At 46.0% G+C, this 18836-nt stretch overlaps 2 protein-coding genes across 3 annotated transcripts in view; both read left to right on the plus strand.

Annotated features, from left to right (window-relative positions):
- The first annotated feature begins 126 nt into the window (after positions 1-126).
- Positions 127-10279, plus strand: LOC133498548 (docking protein 4-like). Its single transcript, XM_061815541.1, has 4 exons — positions 127-435; positions 2461-2599; positions 6537-6648; positions 9766-10279. The coding sequence occupies exons 1-4, from the start codon at positions 302-304 to the stop codon at positions 9909-9911; spliced, it is 531 nt and encodes a 176-aa protein (XP_061671525.1). The 5' UTR covers positions 127-301; the 3' UTR covers positions 9912-10279.
- Positions 10280-16287: 6008 nt separating this feature from the next.
- The window catches only part of nadsyn1 (NAD synthetase 1), a 41115-nt gene continuing 38566 nt past the window's right edge, over positions 16288-18836 (plus strand). Inside the window, exons 1-2 of one of the 2 annotated variants that reach the window (XM_061815545.1) lie at positions 16288-16552; positions 17728-17788. In XM_061815545.1, coding sequence (XP_061671529.1) covers positions 16468-16552; positions 17728-17788 — 146 coding nt within the window. In that variant the 5' untranslated portion in view covers positions 16288-16467. Of the gene's footprint in view, positions 16553-17727; positions 17789-17841; positions 17871-18836 lie in introns of those variants that run through there. The other variant, XM_061815544.1, reaches the window with a different exon arrangement.

Raw genomic sequence — 18836 nt, forward strand, 5'->3', positions numbered from 1 at the left:
TTGAATCTTAGTAAATCAGGCCCTGCTCACGGTAGTGGGCCAAAAGGATTCCGAAGGGTCAGCAGACCCAGCACTAGGGCAAATCAGAGTTAATACATTGCCATCAGCCTAAAGTGAATAAGTAACTAAACTAATATAGCAGGGTGTTCAAATACTTATTTTCTTCACTGTAAGTGAAGTCAATTCACCTATTTCTCTCTTCTCCCACTTAACAGTTCATGCGTTTGCTTGGCCTCTCTCTCTAGAGCGTTTTAATGTATTCCTGCTACCCTGCCCCAACTTGGACATCTATGGAGAGTGTATGATGCAGATCACCCATGAGAACATTTACCTCTGGGACATTCACAATCCCCGTACCAAATTGATCACCTGGCCACTCTGCTCCTTGCGACGCTATGGACGTGACGCAACTCATTTCACCTTTGAAACAGGAAGGTAAGACTTCATGCATAGTGTGATGCAGTTTTTAATTCCAGTCTTTGGGATGGAGCAAGTGGTATGTTACATATAACGAACAGAATTTCAATAATGTTTCAATGTTCACCTCATCTTTGCACTAATCATCTCACTTTTGAACCTTGTCTACATCAGATTTCACTATACACTAAACACTATAGTATTTCTACTAGAGTACAACCTTCAATGTCTATGTGTGTTTACACACACGCACACACAGTGGCTATGGAAAGTATTCAGACCCATGAATCCATTCACCCATTTTCTCACACTCATACGAGGTCGGGTAACACGGGCAATAACTTTAGCAGGGATGGGCAGACTTCCTTCTCTCCAGCCACTACATTCCCAGCGTTCCCAGGTCAGCCAAGAGACGTAATCCCTCCAGCGTGTCCTGGGTCATCCCCGGGGTCTCTTTGCAGTAGGACGTGCCTGGAACACCTCACCATGGAGGTGTTGGACATACTGGAGAGATGTCTTCCAGCTGGCCTGGGAATGCCCCAGGATCCCCCGAGAAGAGCTGGATGGAGTCTGGGCTTCCCTGCAAAAAGCTACTGACCCTGCAAGTCTACCTCAGATAAGCAGGAAGCAAATAGATGAGAATGGCACTTAAGGTGTCCATCCATACACTCTCCACAAGCACACGTCTATTAAAGGCAAGTGTGCTCATCTTGAATGGCATGAGCAACAGCAAATGTAAACATGGTATGAAAACCTGATTTTTTTTTTCAAAAATGTATTATTTTTTTATTTGCATTAGGAATCGGCAGCCGGCACAGTTGTTCAGCTGTAGAGCGTTGGCCTCACAGTTCTAAGGACCGGGGTTCAAATTCCAACCCTGCCTGTGTAGAGTTTGCAGGTTTCCCCCATCCCTGTGTGGGTTTTCTCCGGGCTCTCCGGTTTCCTCCCACATCCCAAAAACATGCATTAATTGGAGACTCTAAATTGCCCCTAGGTGTGATTGTGAGTGCGACTGTTGTCCATCTGCATGTGCCCTGTGATTGGCTGGCACCCAGTTCAGGGTGTACCCTGCCTCCTGTCCAATAATAGCTGGGATAGGCTCGAGCACTCCCATGGCCCTTGTGAGAATAAGCGGCTCAGAAAATGGATGGATGGATGGATGGATGGATGGATGGATAGATGGTGAATGGATGGATGGAATTTACACCAGTCCTTACATTCAAGGTCTAGGCAATGTAGGCAACAAAAAACATTAATGGGAATATAGAATTCATTGCGGTGATGTTTTTAACTACAGTACACAATGTCTCTGTAAAAAAAATAGCATGCTAAACAGATGCTCTTTGCCTGATTTTGTTCCTGTCAATCTTGTGAGTGTGTCCATTGGCTATTCTTTTTGCTAAAGTTCGTATTTGTGAAATTATTTAACATAAACCCGACTGTGGCTTATGTTTTAAACAATGCCTTTATAGTCATTTTCTTTGCATTCTCAAGTAATTTGGTGACTATTACCAAAGATTCCTCAGTAAAGTTTCTTTTTCTGCTACCAATAAGAGCCCAATTGACCTTATGTGAATAATTCCTGCCACATTAAAATCATATAGCCAATAAAGCTGTATCAAAGATGGCAGGAAGTAACTGCATGGACCTAAAAAAAATCTGTGATGCACTGAATTCACAATAAATGAACTGTGATATAGTGAAGGATGATTTTTTTGTTGTTGTTTCACTCCTTACTTAATCATCATTTTGCATTCATATTAATCACTATGGTTTGAATATAAATTCTAGCCTTTTAAAAAAGGACAAAAATAATGCAGCGGTGAGTGGACACTAGTTTTCTTGGACAATCTCAAACACAATTCTCACTACATCAGGTTAGCAAGCATTCCACAAGTTTAATACCAGTGCCATACAACCTAGCCAGGAACTTACCACACATTGATGCATGGTTAGTATTTTCTGTTTTTGATTAAGATACAATACTATGGAACCAGCCCAGTTTCATTGAGATATTTCTTTCATTTCCTCCTTTGTTTGTAGGCTCTGTGACAGCGGTGAAGGTCTCTACACATTCCAGACCAGAGAAGGAGAGCAGATATATCAAATGGTTCACTCTTCCACACTGGCAATTGCTGAGCAGCACAAGAAGGTTCTGATGGAGGTGGAGAAAAGAAACAGAGTAAGCTTTGACATTTACAGCTCTTGATGCACCAATATGGGGTTCAAAAAGTTTTGTGGACAAAATTGGAGACAAGAACTATTTGTTTGCCCACCAAACCTGATCAGTCGGGATAAAAGAGAGTAGTGAGAGCGATGGCCAGGAACCAAAGTTCAAAAACTCAAAAACCTGCAACAAGGATGGGCACCCAGTAGCCATATCAAGAGGGAGCAACATCTCAGAGTACTGTTTTCACATTTTGTACCCATGCCAGAGTTGAGAAGGTTATGAAAATGTTCTTTTTACCAAGAACTTCTTTTTAATAAGGTGGTTGAGTAAAGGTTTTGGAGTAGATTTGACTGTTCAAGCAAATCTAACCGTAAAACGTGAAAAAGACACTTCCAGTTGTGAAAATGCTTTGAAAAACATCTAGGAGACTACCATCGGAGAAAAAGACATTTGGCTGTCTAATTTAGCTTTTTGGAACATATTCAGCTGTTTGGAATGTTCGGATCAATAACACTAATAAATTGCCATATTTGTGGCTAAAGTCCAGAGGCCTCACTTATCAAAAAGTGTATAGGATTCCCGCTAAAAGTGTATGTTGCGTACATACACTTTTAGCTGTCGCTGTTTAGGCTGTACAGATCATAGTGTCTTTGAAAATGTGCCTGGCAGCATGGATGAATATAAGGACAGTTTCACATCCTAGTTCAGTTTCTGTGAAGAAGTGTGTGTACCAACAAAGACGTTCCACACATTCACAAACAAAAGCCATGGTTGACTGCCAAACGTTAATGAATAGGCTGAGTTAGAACTCTACAGGCGACGGAGTGCCACAGCAGACGCGCCTTCCTCCATAACATTGGGTAAACATGATAAAAATGTAATATTGTGAACACTAGAATGAGCATAGTGTTGTGGTGGAGGGGTTTGTGCGTCCCAATGACCCTAGGAGCAAAGTTTTCGGGTTTCACACCCGTGCTTGGGTCACTCATAACAAACAGGTCCTAGGTGAGTGACCAGACAAAGTCCTCTTGAGAGGGGTTGGACTCTCTTCCAGGAGTATAGGGTACCAAAACCCCTTATATGCGCTGTTTGGTCCCTGTACAACGGGTGTCAGACTTTGGTCCGCATTGCCGGTAGTAAGTCGGACTCATTTGCAGTCAGGGTTGGGGTCTGTCACTGCAGCCCATTGTCAACGATTCTGTTCATAATTTTAATGGACAGAATTTCTAGGTGCAGAGGGGCTTTGGTTTGGTGGCCTCAGTATTGCATCTCTACTTTTTGAGGTCTTGGACTCCTATTTTTCACGAGTGAGAAAGGAATGGAACGCGAAATCGACAGGCGGATTGGTGCAACATCTGCAGTGATGCAGACTTTGTATCAGTCCGTTGTGGTAAAGAAGGAGCTAAGCCGAAAAGCGAAGCTCTCGATTTAATGTTTGATCTATCTTCCTGCCCTCACCTATGGTCACAATTCCGTGGGTCATGACCAAAAGAACAACATCACAGATATAAGTGGTCGAAATGAGTTTCCTCAATGGGGGTCCAGGCTCTCGTTGGGAGATAGGGTGAGAAGCTCGGTAATTCAATGAGAGTAGAGCTCTTTCTCCTCTGCATTGGGAGCCATATGAGGTGACTGGCACTTCTGATTTGGAAGAAGGGTGTGAAAACCCCCATTTGTCCCTCCTTCAGGGATAAAGGGGCCAGAGCCACGTTTGTTGGGGCTTTTTGTTGTCTTTTTGGGCTGCTGGAGGGCTTTTTAAAAAAATGTTGTTTCTACCTGGGGTTTGTTTTTGGTCTGCTGAGGTCTGCCCGGAAGTATCTTTGGTTCTTCTGATCCTGGCTCTGCCTTACGGGGGTCGCTAACGCTCGCCCCATTGGCTTCTCCAGTCCACCTGGTCCAGCCAAAGGGGACCTTCTCTGAGGTGTCATGAATGTCTAAAAGAGCAGCCTTGATGGCAGAGCATATTTGCATGCACTCGAAACTGACCATGGAGCTCATGTGCAACGGATAATGACGAAAGCGGACACGACACGTCAACTCCAAACCTCTGGTGAGCCCCTTTCCTCTAGCTAGCAGAATCCAGAAGCTTAACTTGCTTGCCTTTATTGTAGTCAATATTTGCAAAAAAAACCAAACCACCGTGTAGCCTACTACAAGTACAGATTGGTGCATACTCTGATTATATTAATGGGAACATGGATTCCAAGTATGTCCTGGCCATCCCACACTCACTGACCCTCTCCTTCACGTCATAACTCAATTTCCTAAACCAATGTTCGTCTGTCCTCATTTGTGTTGTTTCTTGTCTTTCTTATTGTAGATTCCCTGTTAGCTCCTATTAAAATTTCTATAAAATTTACTACGTGCATCCTTGTGTTTGTGTTTGAGTTAAGGAAAACCGACAAGCCTCATAAACGCACGACTCAAACTTATTCATGTGTAGCAAACCTTCAATGATTGTGAGATTGGTCAATAATTAATAAAAAGGCTTCTCATAATTTTCCCTAACTGTTATCCACAGATGATAAGTGACGTGGTAGCCCATAAGTCAAAAATTTGATTTACAACCCATAATTCAAGAATTACGCCAAAACGGAGGTGACACTGGCATCCCTCCCTTAGCTTTCCCATTCCAAATGAATTATCTATCCATCCGTTTTCTTAGCTGCCTATCCTCATAAGGGTCGTGGGAGTGCTGGAGTCGATCCCAGTTGTCAACAGGCAGGAGAACTGCTTTCCAGCCAATCGCAGGGCACACAGAGACAAACAGTTGCACTCACAATCAAACCTAGGGGCAGTTTGGAGTGTCCAATTATTGTTGCACGTTTTTGGGATCTGGAAGGAAACCGGAGTGCCCAGAGAAAACCCACACAGGCATGGTCAGAACATGCAAACTCCAAACAGGCGGGGCTGGGATTGAACCCGAGTCCTCAGAACTGTGAGGCCAACGTTTTACAGCTGCTTGATTGTGTTGCCCCAATTCAATTATGTATATTTTAATTTAATCTGATTTGATCGCTACACCATCCATGAACAGCATGTGAGCTTCAAACAAGAAAAGATCAGAAAGCAACAGGCCTGGACAGTGTGTTCCCATCCTGACTCAAAGTCTGTGCAAACCAGCTTGCTCCAGTCATCCATATAGTCAGTAAATTTGTGGAACTGTGTAACATCCTTTTTCAAATGATCCACCACCATCCCAGTCCCCAAGAAACCTGAATTCTTGTGTCTGAATGGCTATCGGCCTACTGTCCTTGCCGCAAACCAAATTAACTTTACATCAGATCCATATTAATCAGTCAATCAATTTACTTTATCCTAACCCTATTTCAAGGCATGAGGAGTATCAATACTAAAAAGACCAAACAACATAACAGTCACACAGAAAGTCCAAAATCCAATCCATAATTAAGATTTGATACTAAGATCTAATGGATAAAAGGCATGGGTTCTGTTCACCACCTGATGCGTAGCTATATTTCCTTGTCTCCAAAACATGGGGACCCGTACAGATGCGTTCAACTATCCATACGTGTGGAATTTTTCCCATGCATGCCCGCGATCCTAGTGAAGATAAGCAGAACGGAAGATGAATGTATGAATGATGGGTTAGATTACTTTGTGAGGGACTCTTTAAGGCCCCATTTTTTGCTTATCCAACCTGGATAAGTGAGGCCGCAAGCTTTTTCCCATCAATTTATTATTTTTTTGATTGGTCACATGGGCTACTTTGCACAGGAACTTACATACGTATCTTTCAGGCTTCATTTTGTGCATACGAGGCTTTGATAAGTGACGCCCCGAGAGTTTTCATTTATACCAGTCCTTCTTTTCGAGAAAAATCGTAATTTACTTGCTTAAACCTGTTAAATTTAACAGGGCAGTTTTTACACATGTTTTTTGAAATTTTATTGTTTGAGATTATGATTGTTGTCTGTTTTATTTTCAGTTTATGTTTCAAGGTTCGGAATCAAACTCCTACCCATCTACCCCAGTTGCCATACTGCCCAGATCAGCGTACTGGCACCATATCACTGGAACCCAGTCTTGCATTAATTCTGGTAGGCTCCACACCATCTTTTATGCTTTTTTTGCATCTACTTGCTACTGCATATTTTCTAAACTGTACTGCATGGTCATGTATTAAAGTGAGAGTACACCCAAATTGTCAGTCAATCACGGCACAAGGAGACATTACTCACATGCCGTTTCCAATTAGCTTCTATATTTTTGGGCTGTGAGTGGAGTACTTGAAGAGAAACTACTCAATTGTGGTGTGACTGTGTGATTTTTGGTATGAATGAGAGGTTTTTGGGTATGACTTAGAGATTTTTTCTGTTGCTGTTGATAAATGGTAAATGTTATATTTGTCCTTTACGGCCACTAATAGTAGCAATTCCCAGTCTGGTTTAGAAAACAAATAAGTCAAAATGAGTCTCCACTAAATTTCAAGTAAGTCCAGTTCTTTCATCACTTGGGTTAAAATGATAAAAAAAAACCCGACAATGAAAAATCTTGAAGGCTTTTAATGATCCACAACTCTTACAGCCGATCCAATTAATCACTCAGAGATTAAAAAATGTACGTTATACAGTATTTATTATCAACGCAGTCCTTTGGGGGAACAAACCAGTGCAATCTGTAGGCCGGTCCCAAACTCGGATAAATGCAGAGGGTTGCGTCAGGAAAGGCATCCGGCGTAAAAACTGTGCCAAACAAATATGAGCGTTCATCTAAAGAATCCCATACCGGATCAGTCGTGGCCCGGGTTAACAACGCCCGCCCCCGGCACTGCTAACCTGCAGGGTCGTCGGTGGAAATTCAGCTACTGTGGGTCGAAGACAAAGAAGAGAAGGAAACCGGATCCGTCGTCACAAGAAAAAGAGGAATGGACAGATCCTACAACTGAGTTTAGGGACTTTGAAAGTTGGGACTATGATGGGAAAAGCCCAGGAGTTAGTTGACATGATGATTAGGAGAAAGGTTGATGTACTGTGCATCCAAGAGAGCAGGTGGAAAGGTAGTAAGGCTAGAAGTTTAGGAGCAGGGTTTAAATTATTCTACCACGGAGTAGATGGGAAAAGAAATGGAGTAGGGATTATTTTAAAGGAAGAGCTGGCTAAGAATGTCTTGGAGGTGAAAAGAGTATCAGACCAAGTGATGAGCCTGAAATTTGAAATTGAGGGTGTTATGTATATTGTTGTTAGCGGCTATGCCCCACAGGGAGGATGTGACCTAGAGTTGAAAGAGAAATTCTGGAAGGAACTACATGAAGTAGTTCTGAGCATCCCAGACAGCGAGAGAGTTGTGATTGGTGCAGATTGTAATGGACATATTGGTAAAGGAAACAGGGGCGATGAAGAAGTGATGAGTAAGTACGGCATCCAGGAAAGGAACTTTGAGGGACAGATGGTGGTGGACTGCACTGTCTGGTGTGTTATGTGACAGAAGAGTCTCTGCGAGGACGAAGTGCAAGTTTACAAAACAGTGGTGAGGCCGGCTATGATGTACGGATTAGAGACGGTGGCACTGAAAAAACAACAGGAAGCAGAACTGGAGGTAGCAGAAATGAAGATGTTGAGGTTCTCGCTCAGAGTGAGCAGGTTGGATAGGATTAGAAATGACCTCATTAGAGGGACAGCCAAAATTGGATATTTTGGAGATAAGATTCGAGAGAGCAGACTTCGATGGTTTGGACGTGTTCAGAGGCAGAGTGAGTATATTGGTGGAAGGGTGCTGAGGATGGAGTTGCCAGGCAAAAGGGCGAGAGGGAGACCAAAGAGAAGGTTTATGGATGTGGTGAGGGAAGACAGGAGGGAAGTTGGGGTTAGAGAGGAAGGATGCAGAAGATAGGCTAAGATGGAAAAAGATGACACGCTGTGGCGACCCCTAGCGGGACAAGCCGAAAGGAAAAGAAGAAGATACAGTATTTATTGTTTGTGCAGTCCCAGATAGTCAATACCCTACCACTCATAGACATTGCCCTTGCTGAATAAAATGTTGTGATTTTTTTTTCTGGACGATCATAAATCCATTTTTTAACCATCATGCCAATGGAACATTCTTAGCTGCCGTTAAAGTTTTTTAACGCTTTATGGTAAACTGTAGCTTGATGAACAATTTACACAGAACTGTACAGTGAGCAATTTGGAGGGGGATTACTGCTTGGTGGGTAAGTTACCTTAAATAAAGTTTCAATGTAGGTCACTCTCCTGAGTACATTATATTTGATACATTTTGAAGGGGACATACAAGGGAGTAAATTGACTTACAAATGCTGTACAGTGTTTCTTTGGTGTGCCTGTTGAAATCAAACAAGCAAGTACAAGCCCCAATTCCAATGAAGTTAGGACTTTATGTAAAATGCAAATTAAAAAGAACACAATGATTTGGAAATTGTTTTCATCCTATATTCAATTGAATACACTGCAAAACGATATTTTATGTTCAAACTGATGAATGTTTTGTTTTGATGCCTGCAAATTGTTCCCAAAAAGGTGGGACAGGGGAAACAAAAGATTAGTAAAATTTGAGGAATGCTCCAAAACACGTTTGGAATTTTCCACAGGATCGGGTAGAAAAAGGCTCAGTTCACAAACACAACCTTTTGAAACACTGCGTATGCAAAAATAAGTGGGTTTAAGAACAATAAATCTCAACACACAATTGCAGGGAATTTAATTATTTCATTGAGTAATTGATTACAATATTTGCCGCAAATCAGTTAGCAAATACGTTGATATAGTTTTGAAAAATTTCAATGGTATTTATTTAACCCAGCTAGCTGATGGTTTCAGCTGCTGAAGAGCTTGTCTTGACAACAGCACTCTTTTTTTTTTCGTTGTGGAGGCATCACAGGGTTCACGCACATCACAAACTCAACCAAATCAACCATGAGGCGCAAGAACAATGACCGATAAACTGAGCCACATATTGGCTTTAAGCTTGTCCGCTCCTCCATCCATTATTACAGTTGAGTGTACATTATGGAAGAACATCAACGGTGAGTCCACAACAAAATAAGTTAGGACATGGAAATGGGTTCGTGGTTAATCCAAACTTATTTTGTCTTGACATGTAAAAATGGTCTTTATTGGGCATTCCCTAGAAAAGTCTTGGTCCTTCCATCTCATTTGTCTCTGGTAAAAAGAACAAAACTGTTTGTGCTTTGTCTGCAGGCAGTGCTTCGGAAGAGCTGCTGATGTCAACTTATTTTCCGGGGGAATGCTTTGCTTCTCTGCCCTTTGAAAACACCCATGCACATTCCCAGCCCGACATAAATTCACGTTGCCAAAGACTCCACCCGACCTTACCCAGACAGTGACATATTCACACGCAGATGTGACTGTAATTCTGAACCTATAAATAAATGTAGCTTTGTCGTCTTCTCCGATGTTAGCATCGAGCTTTAGTTGGGGAAGAATTATCACACCATTGAAGTTTACGTCTTCATTCAGAATAACAATTTCACCTCTGGTAATGCCTGGATCTACACATGGGCGATCGGACCTCAAATTTATATCATGGTATAAATTAAATTCCTTCACGGTAACAGTATATATCACATTATAAGATTCAGCGTAAAAATGGTCAGCATTGATGAATGGGACGTTGTTTTTGTAACTGTAATAATTATTCTGTTGTGTTTTCAGCTGTTCAAGCACATTTAAACAAGATTGAGCCGAAGAACGTTCACCGCGTACCAAACAAACCTGAAGCTTGTTTTGAATCGCAGCAGTAAAGCTTAAAAAGTGGAACCTACCAGAGATGGAGTCAACTCAAGTCAATTGACTTGACTCGAGTCGACTCCACTTGCAACTTGATTGCTAAATAGTTACGAAAGACTTGACTCTAGACTTGGCAATCAAGAGACTTGACTTTGACTTGAACTACATGACTTGACAAGTAATCATGCTTATAGAGTTTGAAATCTTCCTTTTAATTTACTTTGCCTTTTTTTCAAAGAATGAAATGCAGAGGCAACCCAGTCTGCATTGTTGTGCACTTGCTAGTTTGATGTAGCCACCTCCTTGAACAATGATGGAAGGTGCTCCAAAGATAATAAAATTTGAATTCAAGGATTATGTTGTCACTGAAGTCTTGCAACTCGCAAAGTAAAAACACAACAACTTCCGTCACTACAAAAGTCACAAAAACAGGTAAGCTAATTTAACAGTTTAGCTTGCTGGTCAAACATTAAGCTTCATCGACTGGTTTGGGACAATTAAAAATAAAAGTGATGGCACAAGTGGTGGCACAAGGCACGGTACACGCTAAACTGGGTGTCAGCCAATCACAGGGCACATAAGGTCAGACAATAGTTGCACTTACAATCACACTTAGGGGCAATTAAGAGTGTCCAATTACTGTTTTATATTTTTGGGATGCGAGAGGAAACCGCATTACTCGGAGAAAACCCATGCAGGCACGGGGAAGATATGACCAATGATGAGAAAAAGTTAACAGCAAATGGATTTATTACAAAGGAATGTGCAATACAGACGTCCGGGTCTTATCTAGGTATCTGCTGCACACGAGACGTGTGTCTTCTGGCAGGATAGCCAAAGACGAAGACAAAAGCTGCCCAGTAACACACAAGGTTTTTTCTATGTATGGGTCCATGGTAAAAGTGGCTGCCTCCCCGCAGTCTGGTCCTGGGCCCGGATGGTAACTTTCCACTCCTTATCTGGTGTCGTTCATCTCCACGGCTATGCCTGGGAGAGGGGGACGGCGCCAGCCGCTTTTCTGCGAACAAAGATCAAGGACAACCACCGGCTCCACAACACATCCTTGTCTGATTAGCAAATGGACAACACTTTATCTGTTCATTAAATGTATGAGGTTGTGGTGTTTACATAATTCACCCCCGGGACCTCGAGTTGGGGTGCGGGGTTCCGCACGGACTGTTCTTGTTGTTGCGCTTCCGGAGTAAAGGTTAACAGAGTTCCCGCCGTTATGCGAGTAGTGTTTTGATGTCGAACAATAAAGCAAGTTCTGTTCCTGTGTCCGACACTCTGCCTCCGACTCCTTTTCTCCGGCGCTACACTGGTGACCCCGGCGTCAGTCCCGCCATCCTCAAATTGCCGGAGTTTTGGGAGACGTCCGCGGCAGCGTGGTTCGCACAGACGGAGGCTCAGTTCGCCCTCCGCGGGATCTCAGATGATTCCACGCGTTACTACCACGTTGTCTCAGCACTCAGGAGCTCAACGGCGGCCAGAGCAGTGAACTTCATCACCTCTCCCCCGGCCCGAGATAAGTATGCTGGGATCAAGGCTCACCTTCTCAAGGTTTTTGAGCTTTCACGGCCGGAGCGTGCCCGACGTCTGTTGGCTATTAATGGACTGGGGGACAGCAAACCTTCCGAACTCATGGAAATGATGCTAAACCTGCTGGGCACGGAAGAGCCCAATTTCATTTTCATGGAACTGTTTCTCAAGCAAATGCCACCGCATGTTCAGACGGCGCTCGCGAACAGTCCAGTCACTGAGCCCCGGGCCCTGGCCGAGGAGGCCGACCGTTTCTTCCTGGCAACCCAGCGCTTCTCCCCTGAGACGCTGGCCGCGACGCGCAGTTACTCACCTTCGGGCGCGGGGGTGGCATCCAGCAGGGGCCCCTTCGGCACCGACGGCCGTGCTGGCACAGGCTTGTGCTACTTCCATGCCCGTTTCGGTGCGAAAGCGAAGAGGTGCCGCGCCCCTTGCAACTACGACGCGTCGGGAAACGCCAAAGCCCACGCTTCGCAGCGGCCGTGAGCGTGGGCGCGAAGAGCCGGCTGCTGTTCGTCAAGGACAACCTTTCCGGGCGCAAATTCCTTTGCGACACCGGCGCCCAGAGGAGCGTCCTGACGGCCACTGCGAAGGACGCCGCTGGCGGGACTCATGGGCCACCCCTACTGTCCGCTAATGGCTCCCCTATCCGCTCTTATGGCATGAGGACTGTGGACTTGTGTTTCGGGAGTCAGCGCTTCACATGGGACTTTGTCACTGCCGATGTCTCATTCCCTCTCCTCGGCGCTGATTTTTTTTGTGCCCACGGGCTGCTGGTGATGTGAAGAGGGGCCGTCTGGTGGATGCACTGACTTTTTCCACGGTCGCCTGCGTCCGCAATGAGGCGACTTATGGCGGTCTCTCCAGTTCGCTCTCGGACGGCACCAAGTACCAACTCCTCCTTGGTGACTTCCCTGGCTTGACACGGCCCACTTTCTCCTCTGCCACGACTAAACATGGGGTCGAGCACCACATTGAGACCAAGGGCCCCCCGATTCACGCGAGGGCCCGACGGCTTGACCCCGAGAAGCTAGCAGGCGCTAAGTCCGAGTTTGCCAACATGGAGCGCCTGGGCATCATCCGCCGCTTGGATAGCCCGTGGGCCTCGCCACTACACATCGTTCCTAAACCGACTGACGGGTGGCGACCGTGTGGTGACTACCGCCGCCTTAACGATGCCACTACGCCCGACCGCTACCTTGTTCCACACATTCAGGACTTCTCAGCCCACCTGGCGGGCAAAATCCTGTTCTCCAAGGTCAACCTGGTGCGCGGGTATCACCAGGTTCCCGTGCACCCCTCAGACGTTCCCAAGACAGCTGTAATCACTCCGTTTGGACTGTTCGAGTTTCTGAGGATGCTGTTTGGTCTTAAAAATGCGGCACAATCTTTCCAGCGTTTAATGGATTCTGTGCTCAGGGACTTACCATTTGTGTTCGTCTATTTGGATGACATCCTCGTCGCCAGCTCCTCGGAGGATGAACATCTGATGCACATCCGCAACCTCTTCGCAAGACTTGAGCAGCATGGGCTGATCATCAACCCGGCGAAATGTGTTTTCGGGGTGCCCTCTATCCAGTTCCTCGGGCACCTCATAGACAAGAACGGCGCCGCCCCCCTTCCGGCAAAGGTGGAGGCCGTCTCCGCTTTTCCCCGACCTCGCTCGGCTCGGGGCCTCCGGGAGTTCCTGGGGATAGTGACTTTCTACCACCGGTTCATCCGCCGGGCGGCCCACATCATGCGCCCGCTCTATGAGACTCTTAAAGACTCAGGCCCCCAACCGGGACGTTGAATGGACAGCCGAGAGGATGGAAGCCTTCGAGGCTACGAAGGCTGTGCTGAGTCGTGCCGCTATGCTGGCCCACCCGACCCACGGGGCCCCTGTCGCTCTCACTACCGATGCATCGGACTACGCTATTGAAGCCGTATTCGAACGGTGGGTCGGCGGCACCTGGCAACCGCTTGCCTTTTTCAGCCGTCAGCTGGTCCCCAGGGAGCGCAAATACAGCACGTTCGATAGAGAGCTCCTCGGCCTCTGGCTGGTGATCCGCCACTTCCGCTCCCTATTGGAAGGCCGTGAGTTCACGGCATATGTGGACCATAAACCCCTCACTTTCGCCATGTCCAAGGTGGCCGAGCCGTGGTCTGCCCGCCAGCAACGCCAACTGTCGTTCATCTCAGAGTACACTACGGACATCCAACACATCGCCGGCAAATCCAATGTGGTCGCGGACTGCCTCTCCAGGGCAATAGTCGGCACTGTGCATCTGAGTCTCGACTACTCCCGCATGAGCGCAGACCAGGCCTCGGACCACGGGGTGCAGGCCCTCAAGACTTCTGACACGGGTTTGTGCTTGGAGGAAGTCGCGGTTGGTGACTCGGGCGTCAGGTTGCTGTGCGACCTCTCGGCTGACCAACCTCTGCAGAGCTGTTTTCGAGGCGGTCCACAACCTCTCCCACCCCGGAAGGAAACCGTCCGTGAGGCTGGTGGCCCAGAAGTTCATGTGGCGCGGTCTTAAGAAAGATGTGCAGGCCTGGGTCAACTCGTGCGTGGCCTGTCAGCGGGCTAAGGTGCATCGCCACACAAAAGCCCCCTTGGAGCCCTTCGCTGTCCCCGAGAGGAGGTTTGACCACGTCAACGTCGACTTGGTAGGTCCGCTTCCTCCCTCGCACGGTTTCACCTACTTGCTCACCATGGTGGAGAGGACGACCCGCTGGCCCGAAGCCGTTCCCCTCTCCTCGACAACGTCGTCAGACGTGGCCCGGGCGTTCATTGGCACGTGGGTTGCGCGCTTCGGGACCCCGTGCGACCTTTCCTCCGATCGTGGCCCTCAGTTTACCTCTGAACTCTGGAACGCAGTCGCTGAGAGTTTGGGGTTCAAGCTGCACCGCACTACCGCCCATCACCTCCAGGTGAATGGTCTCTGCGAGCGGTTCCACCGCTCCATGAAAGCAGCCCTGCGTGCCGGCTTGACGGACGGCAACTGGTTGGATAAGCTCCCGTGGGTCATGCTCGGCCTCAGGTGCGCCCCCAAGGAGGACCTGTTGTCCTCATCCGTCGAACTCGTCTACGGCCAGCCACTGCGGGTCCCCGGCGAATTCATCCCGGAGGCCACAGCGCCCTGGTCCGCAGCCAGGCAATGGTCCTCCCTGTTGGAGGCCGCAAAAGGGTTCGCGCCGGTTCCCACGTCGCAACATGGCACCCCAGCTGCCCGGCTGCCCCGTCACATGCGCTCTGCGGATTTTGTGTTTGTTCGTCATGACGCCCACCGTGGATCTCTCCGCCCCCCATACGATGGGCCGTTCAGGGTCCTGGAGCACGGGGATAAGAGCCTGCTCGTGGACATTGGCGGCAGGCCTGAGACTGTTTCCGTGGACAGGGTCAAACCCGCGCACCTGGACATTGGCCAGCCTTTGGGGTTGGCCCTCCCCCCGCGCCGGGGTCGTCCCCCTTTGCCCTGTGCCCCTGCGCCTGCCAGGGTGCCCTTGACCCCGCCTGGGCCCTTGTCCCGTGACTCAATGGACAGTGCGGCCCCGCCCCCCTCGGCCCCTCCAGTGCACACCCGCCGGGGTCGGGTCGTCATCCCTCCACGGCACAAGGATTTTGACAGTGGGTGAATTCTGTGGGGGCTTGTGTCGTGTTTACATAATTCACCCGCGGGACCACGAGTTGGGGTGCGGGGTTCCGCACGGACTGTTTTTGTTGTTGCGCTTCCGGAGGAAAGGTTAACAGACTTCCGGCCGTTATGCGAGTCGTGTTTTGATGTCGAACAATAAAGCAAGTTCTGTTCCTGTGTCCGACACTCCGCCTCCGACTCCTTTTCTCCGGCGCTACAAGGTCATATTTAAGCAAATAATGAAAGTGCAATAAAAGTAAAATAGTCTTCAATACGGTTTGCCTAAGTTAGAAAATTCTATTTCAAAAATAATTTTACAATGTCCAAATACATCAAATGTGACTCCTTCGTCTCAATCCCGTTAGATCTGTGTTTGAGAGTGAAACGGTTTGTCCATCTTCAAGCAGCAACTGAAAAGCGCTTCTCTTCCTCGACAGCTCAAGTAGGCGACGACGTTGCCGTAAACAGCACCGCTCATGGCAGGATTTATGCATCACACACAATGGGTTGCGTGTGGGAGACTCGTGTTAAGAATGCCACGCGCGTTCCTGGCAGTACACGCCTTACTAGAACATGATTGGCTCCTGCATCGCGGGAAGAGCAAGTTACGCAGGCGGGACGTGCTAAACACTCTAAACACATGTCGCGTTTCTACGAAATGAAAAAACAAATACGTTTTTTATGGTTAGGTTTAATGCTGGGGGTTCGGGCTTATGGTGGTTTAAGTAAATCAAGCTGCGATAAGGGTCTGGAAGAAATGGGGCATTTAATGGGATGCAGCAGCCAATCATAGTACAGTGTAGCGTGTCTTGGAGCCAGTACTATTTGAGTAGGGCGTGCCCGTCTGGAAATCACGTAGTAAGTGTGTGTGTCCTGACAGCAACAACGGACAGGCTTAAACAAATGCGCTTCAGAAGTTTTGCATTGAAACATATTACATCACAGTGTGTGCTAAATAAGCAGTAGCATTGCAAATTATTATTTCGTTACCAAGAGAATGGGACGGAAGGTCACTCTTGCAACGTGTTCATTGGATCAGTGGGCTTTGGACTTTGACGGCAACTTTGAGAGAATATTGAAAAGTAAGTCCCTCAGAAAACCTCCAATTTGTGGTATCTCCATTATATCATCATAACCATGAACAAAAATGATCATAGTGATGCAATACATATCGTCATTGTTTTTGTTATCTCCTTAAACTGTTAACCATTACCTTAACGACAATATTTACAATAGGACCAAGTTGATTTACTCTCCGCGAAGATACTCGAGATTGAGGGGAAAAAAAATGAAGTCGTCCTAAAAATTGCTGTAAATGTATATATATCTATATATCACACACACACACACACACACACACACACACACACACACACACACACACACACACACACACGGACACATACATATCAATTTCCTGAGCCGCTTATCCTCACAAGGATCGCAGGAGTGCTGGGGCCTACCCCAGCTAACTTTGGGCAGCACGCGGGGTACAATCTGAACTACTTGCAGGGCCAATCGCAGGGCGCATTGAAACAGACAAAAGTCACACCTAGAGGCAATTTAGAGTGTGAAATTAATGCATGTTTTTGGGATGTGGAAGGAAACTGGAGTGCCCCGAGAAAATCCATGCAGGCAAGTAAAGATCATGCAAACTCTACATGGGGAGGACCAGGATTCAACCCTAGTCCTCAGAACTGTGAAGCCAACACCTCTCCAGGCACTCCGATTTCCTTCCACATCCCAAAACCACACATTAATTTGACACTCTAAATTGCCCTTAAGTGTGATTGTGAGTGCGACTGTTGTCTGTTTCCATTCGCCCTGCAATTAGCTGGCAACCAGTTCAGGGTGTACCGCGCATCCTGCCCGTTGGCAGGCAGGCAAAGGTCCTTAAGGCTCTTTAAGAAAATGGGGGTGAACATTGCATTTTCCCATGATGGACATGAACAGTGGCACAGCTGGTAATGACTAACTGGTCAACTTAGGTTTCAGTATTTTAAATATTCTAATTGAGTGCTTATTCGCTGAGTCTAAAATGTAATAAATAGATAAATGGGAAACTTCTATATATTTTGTTTTCATGGCTCATGGCATTCCAGCGACCTTGCACTTCTGGTGCAATTTTGAAAGGTCAGTGAATAAAGACCACTTGGAAAACAGAAACAATGCAGTAAGCCTTAAATGGAACAGAACAGTTTTTTTTTTTAAATAAAAAATAATACTTTGTTCTCCTTTGTTCCTTGTTTTCCCACAGGTATTGAGATTGCAAAGGAAAATGGAGCCAAATATAGATTGGGCCCAGAGCTGGAAATCTGGTGTGATTCATTAAAATGTCCTCAATTTGATGTCATGTAATAGTGCTGTGCGATATGGATATCATTTTATGTCTCGATACAGGTAATTTAATATCCTGACAGCGATGTATCCCAGCATACAAACCCTCATTTCAATCAAGTATGGACGTTTTGTAAAATGCAAATAAAAACAGAATACACTGTTTTATAAATAATTTTCAACCAATATTCATTCAAATTCACTCTGATATTTAGTGTTCAAACTGATTTTTTTGGAAAACAATTACTCATTTTTAATTTGATGCCTACAACGTGTTACAAAAGAGCTGACACAGGAGAATGTTTACCACTGAGTTACAATAAGTTTCCTTTAACAACACTCAATAAGCATTTGGTAAGTGAAGACATTTATTATTGAAGCTTCATAGGTGGAATTCTTTCTCATTCTTGCTTGATACACATATTCACTTGCTCAACAGTCCGGAGTCTCTGTTGTATTTTTCATTTCACAATGCGCCACACAGTTCCAGCAGGAGATGGGTTCTGGACTGTTGGCAGGTTCTTCTAGAACTTATACTCTCTTACTACTATACAATTGAAGTTACAATGAATTAGAGTTAAACATAGATTGATCCACCCTACAGTGTATTCAATTGAATATACGGCAAAGACAAGATATTCATTGGTCCCATATTTTCGCTATTAAAACCTCCATATAGTAACTCTCTAACATGGACTTAGTATAAAATAGTCAATTTCATTAAAAGAGAAAAAAACCTCACCTTGGTTTTGTCATTCGAGCGTCCAGAACGGACCCTTCCAACAGCTACTTCTGGTTGACCCATTTTTATGTCCATTCAGTCCCTACTTGGATAAGATTGCCCCCATTCCCCTAATTGGTTATGTCCGTGTAGGAACACATTATGTTCACAGCGCTGGGGTAAAATGATCATTCACATGGATGTGTGAGTTATGTACATTTTAGAGTTTTTGTAGGTGAGTGGAGGGGGAAGACAATAAAGGAGGCTGTTGCAGTAGTCAAGTTTAGAAGAGCTCAAGTCAAAAATTA

The sequence above is a fragment of the Syngnathoides biaculeatus genome, chromosome 3 (assembly GCF_019802595.1).
Source record: "Syngnathoides biaculeatus isolate LvHL_M chromosome 3, ASM1980259v1, whole genome shotgun sequence".
NCBI classification, from domain to species: Eukaryota; Metazoa; Chordata; class Actinopteri; order Syngnathiformes; family Syngnathidae; genus Syngnathoides; species Syngnathoides biaculeatus.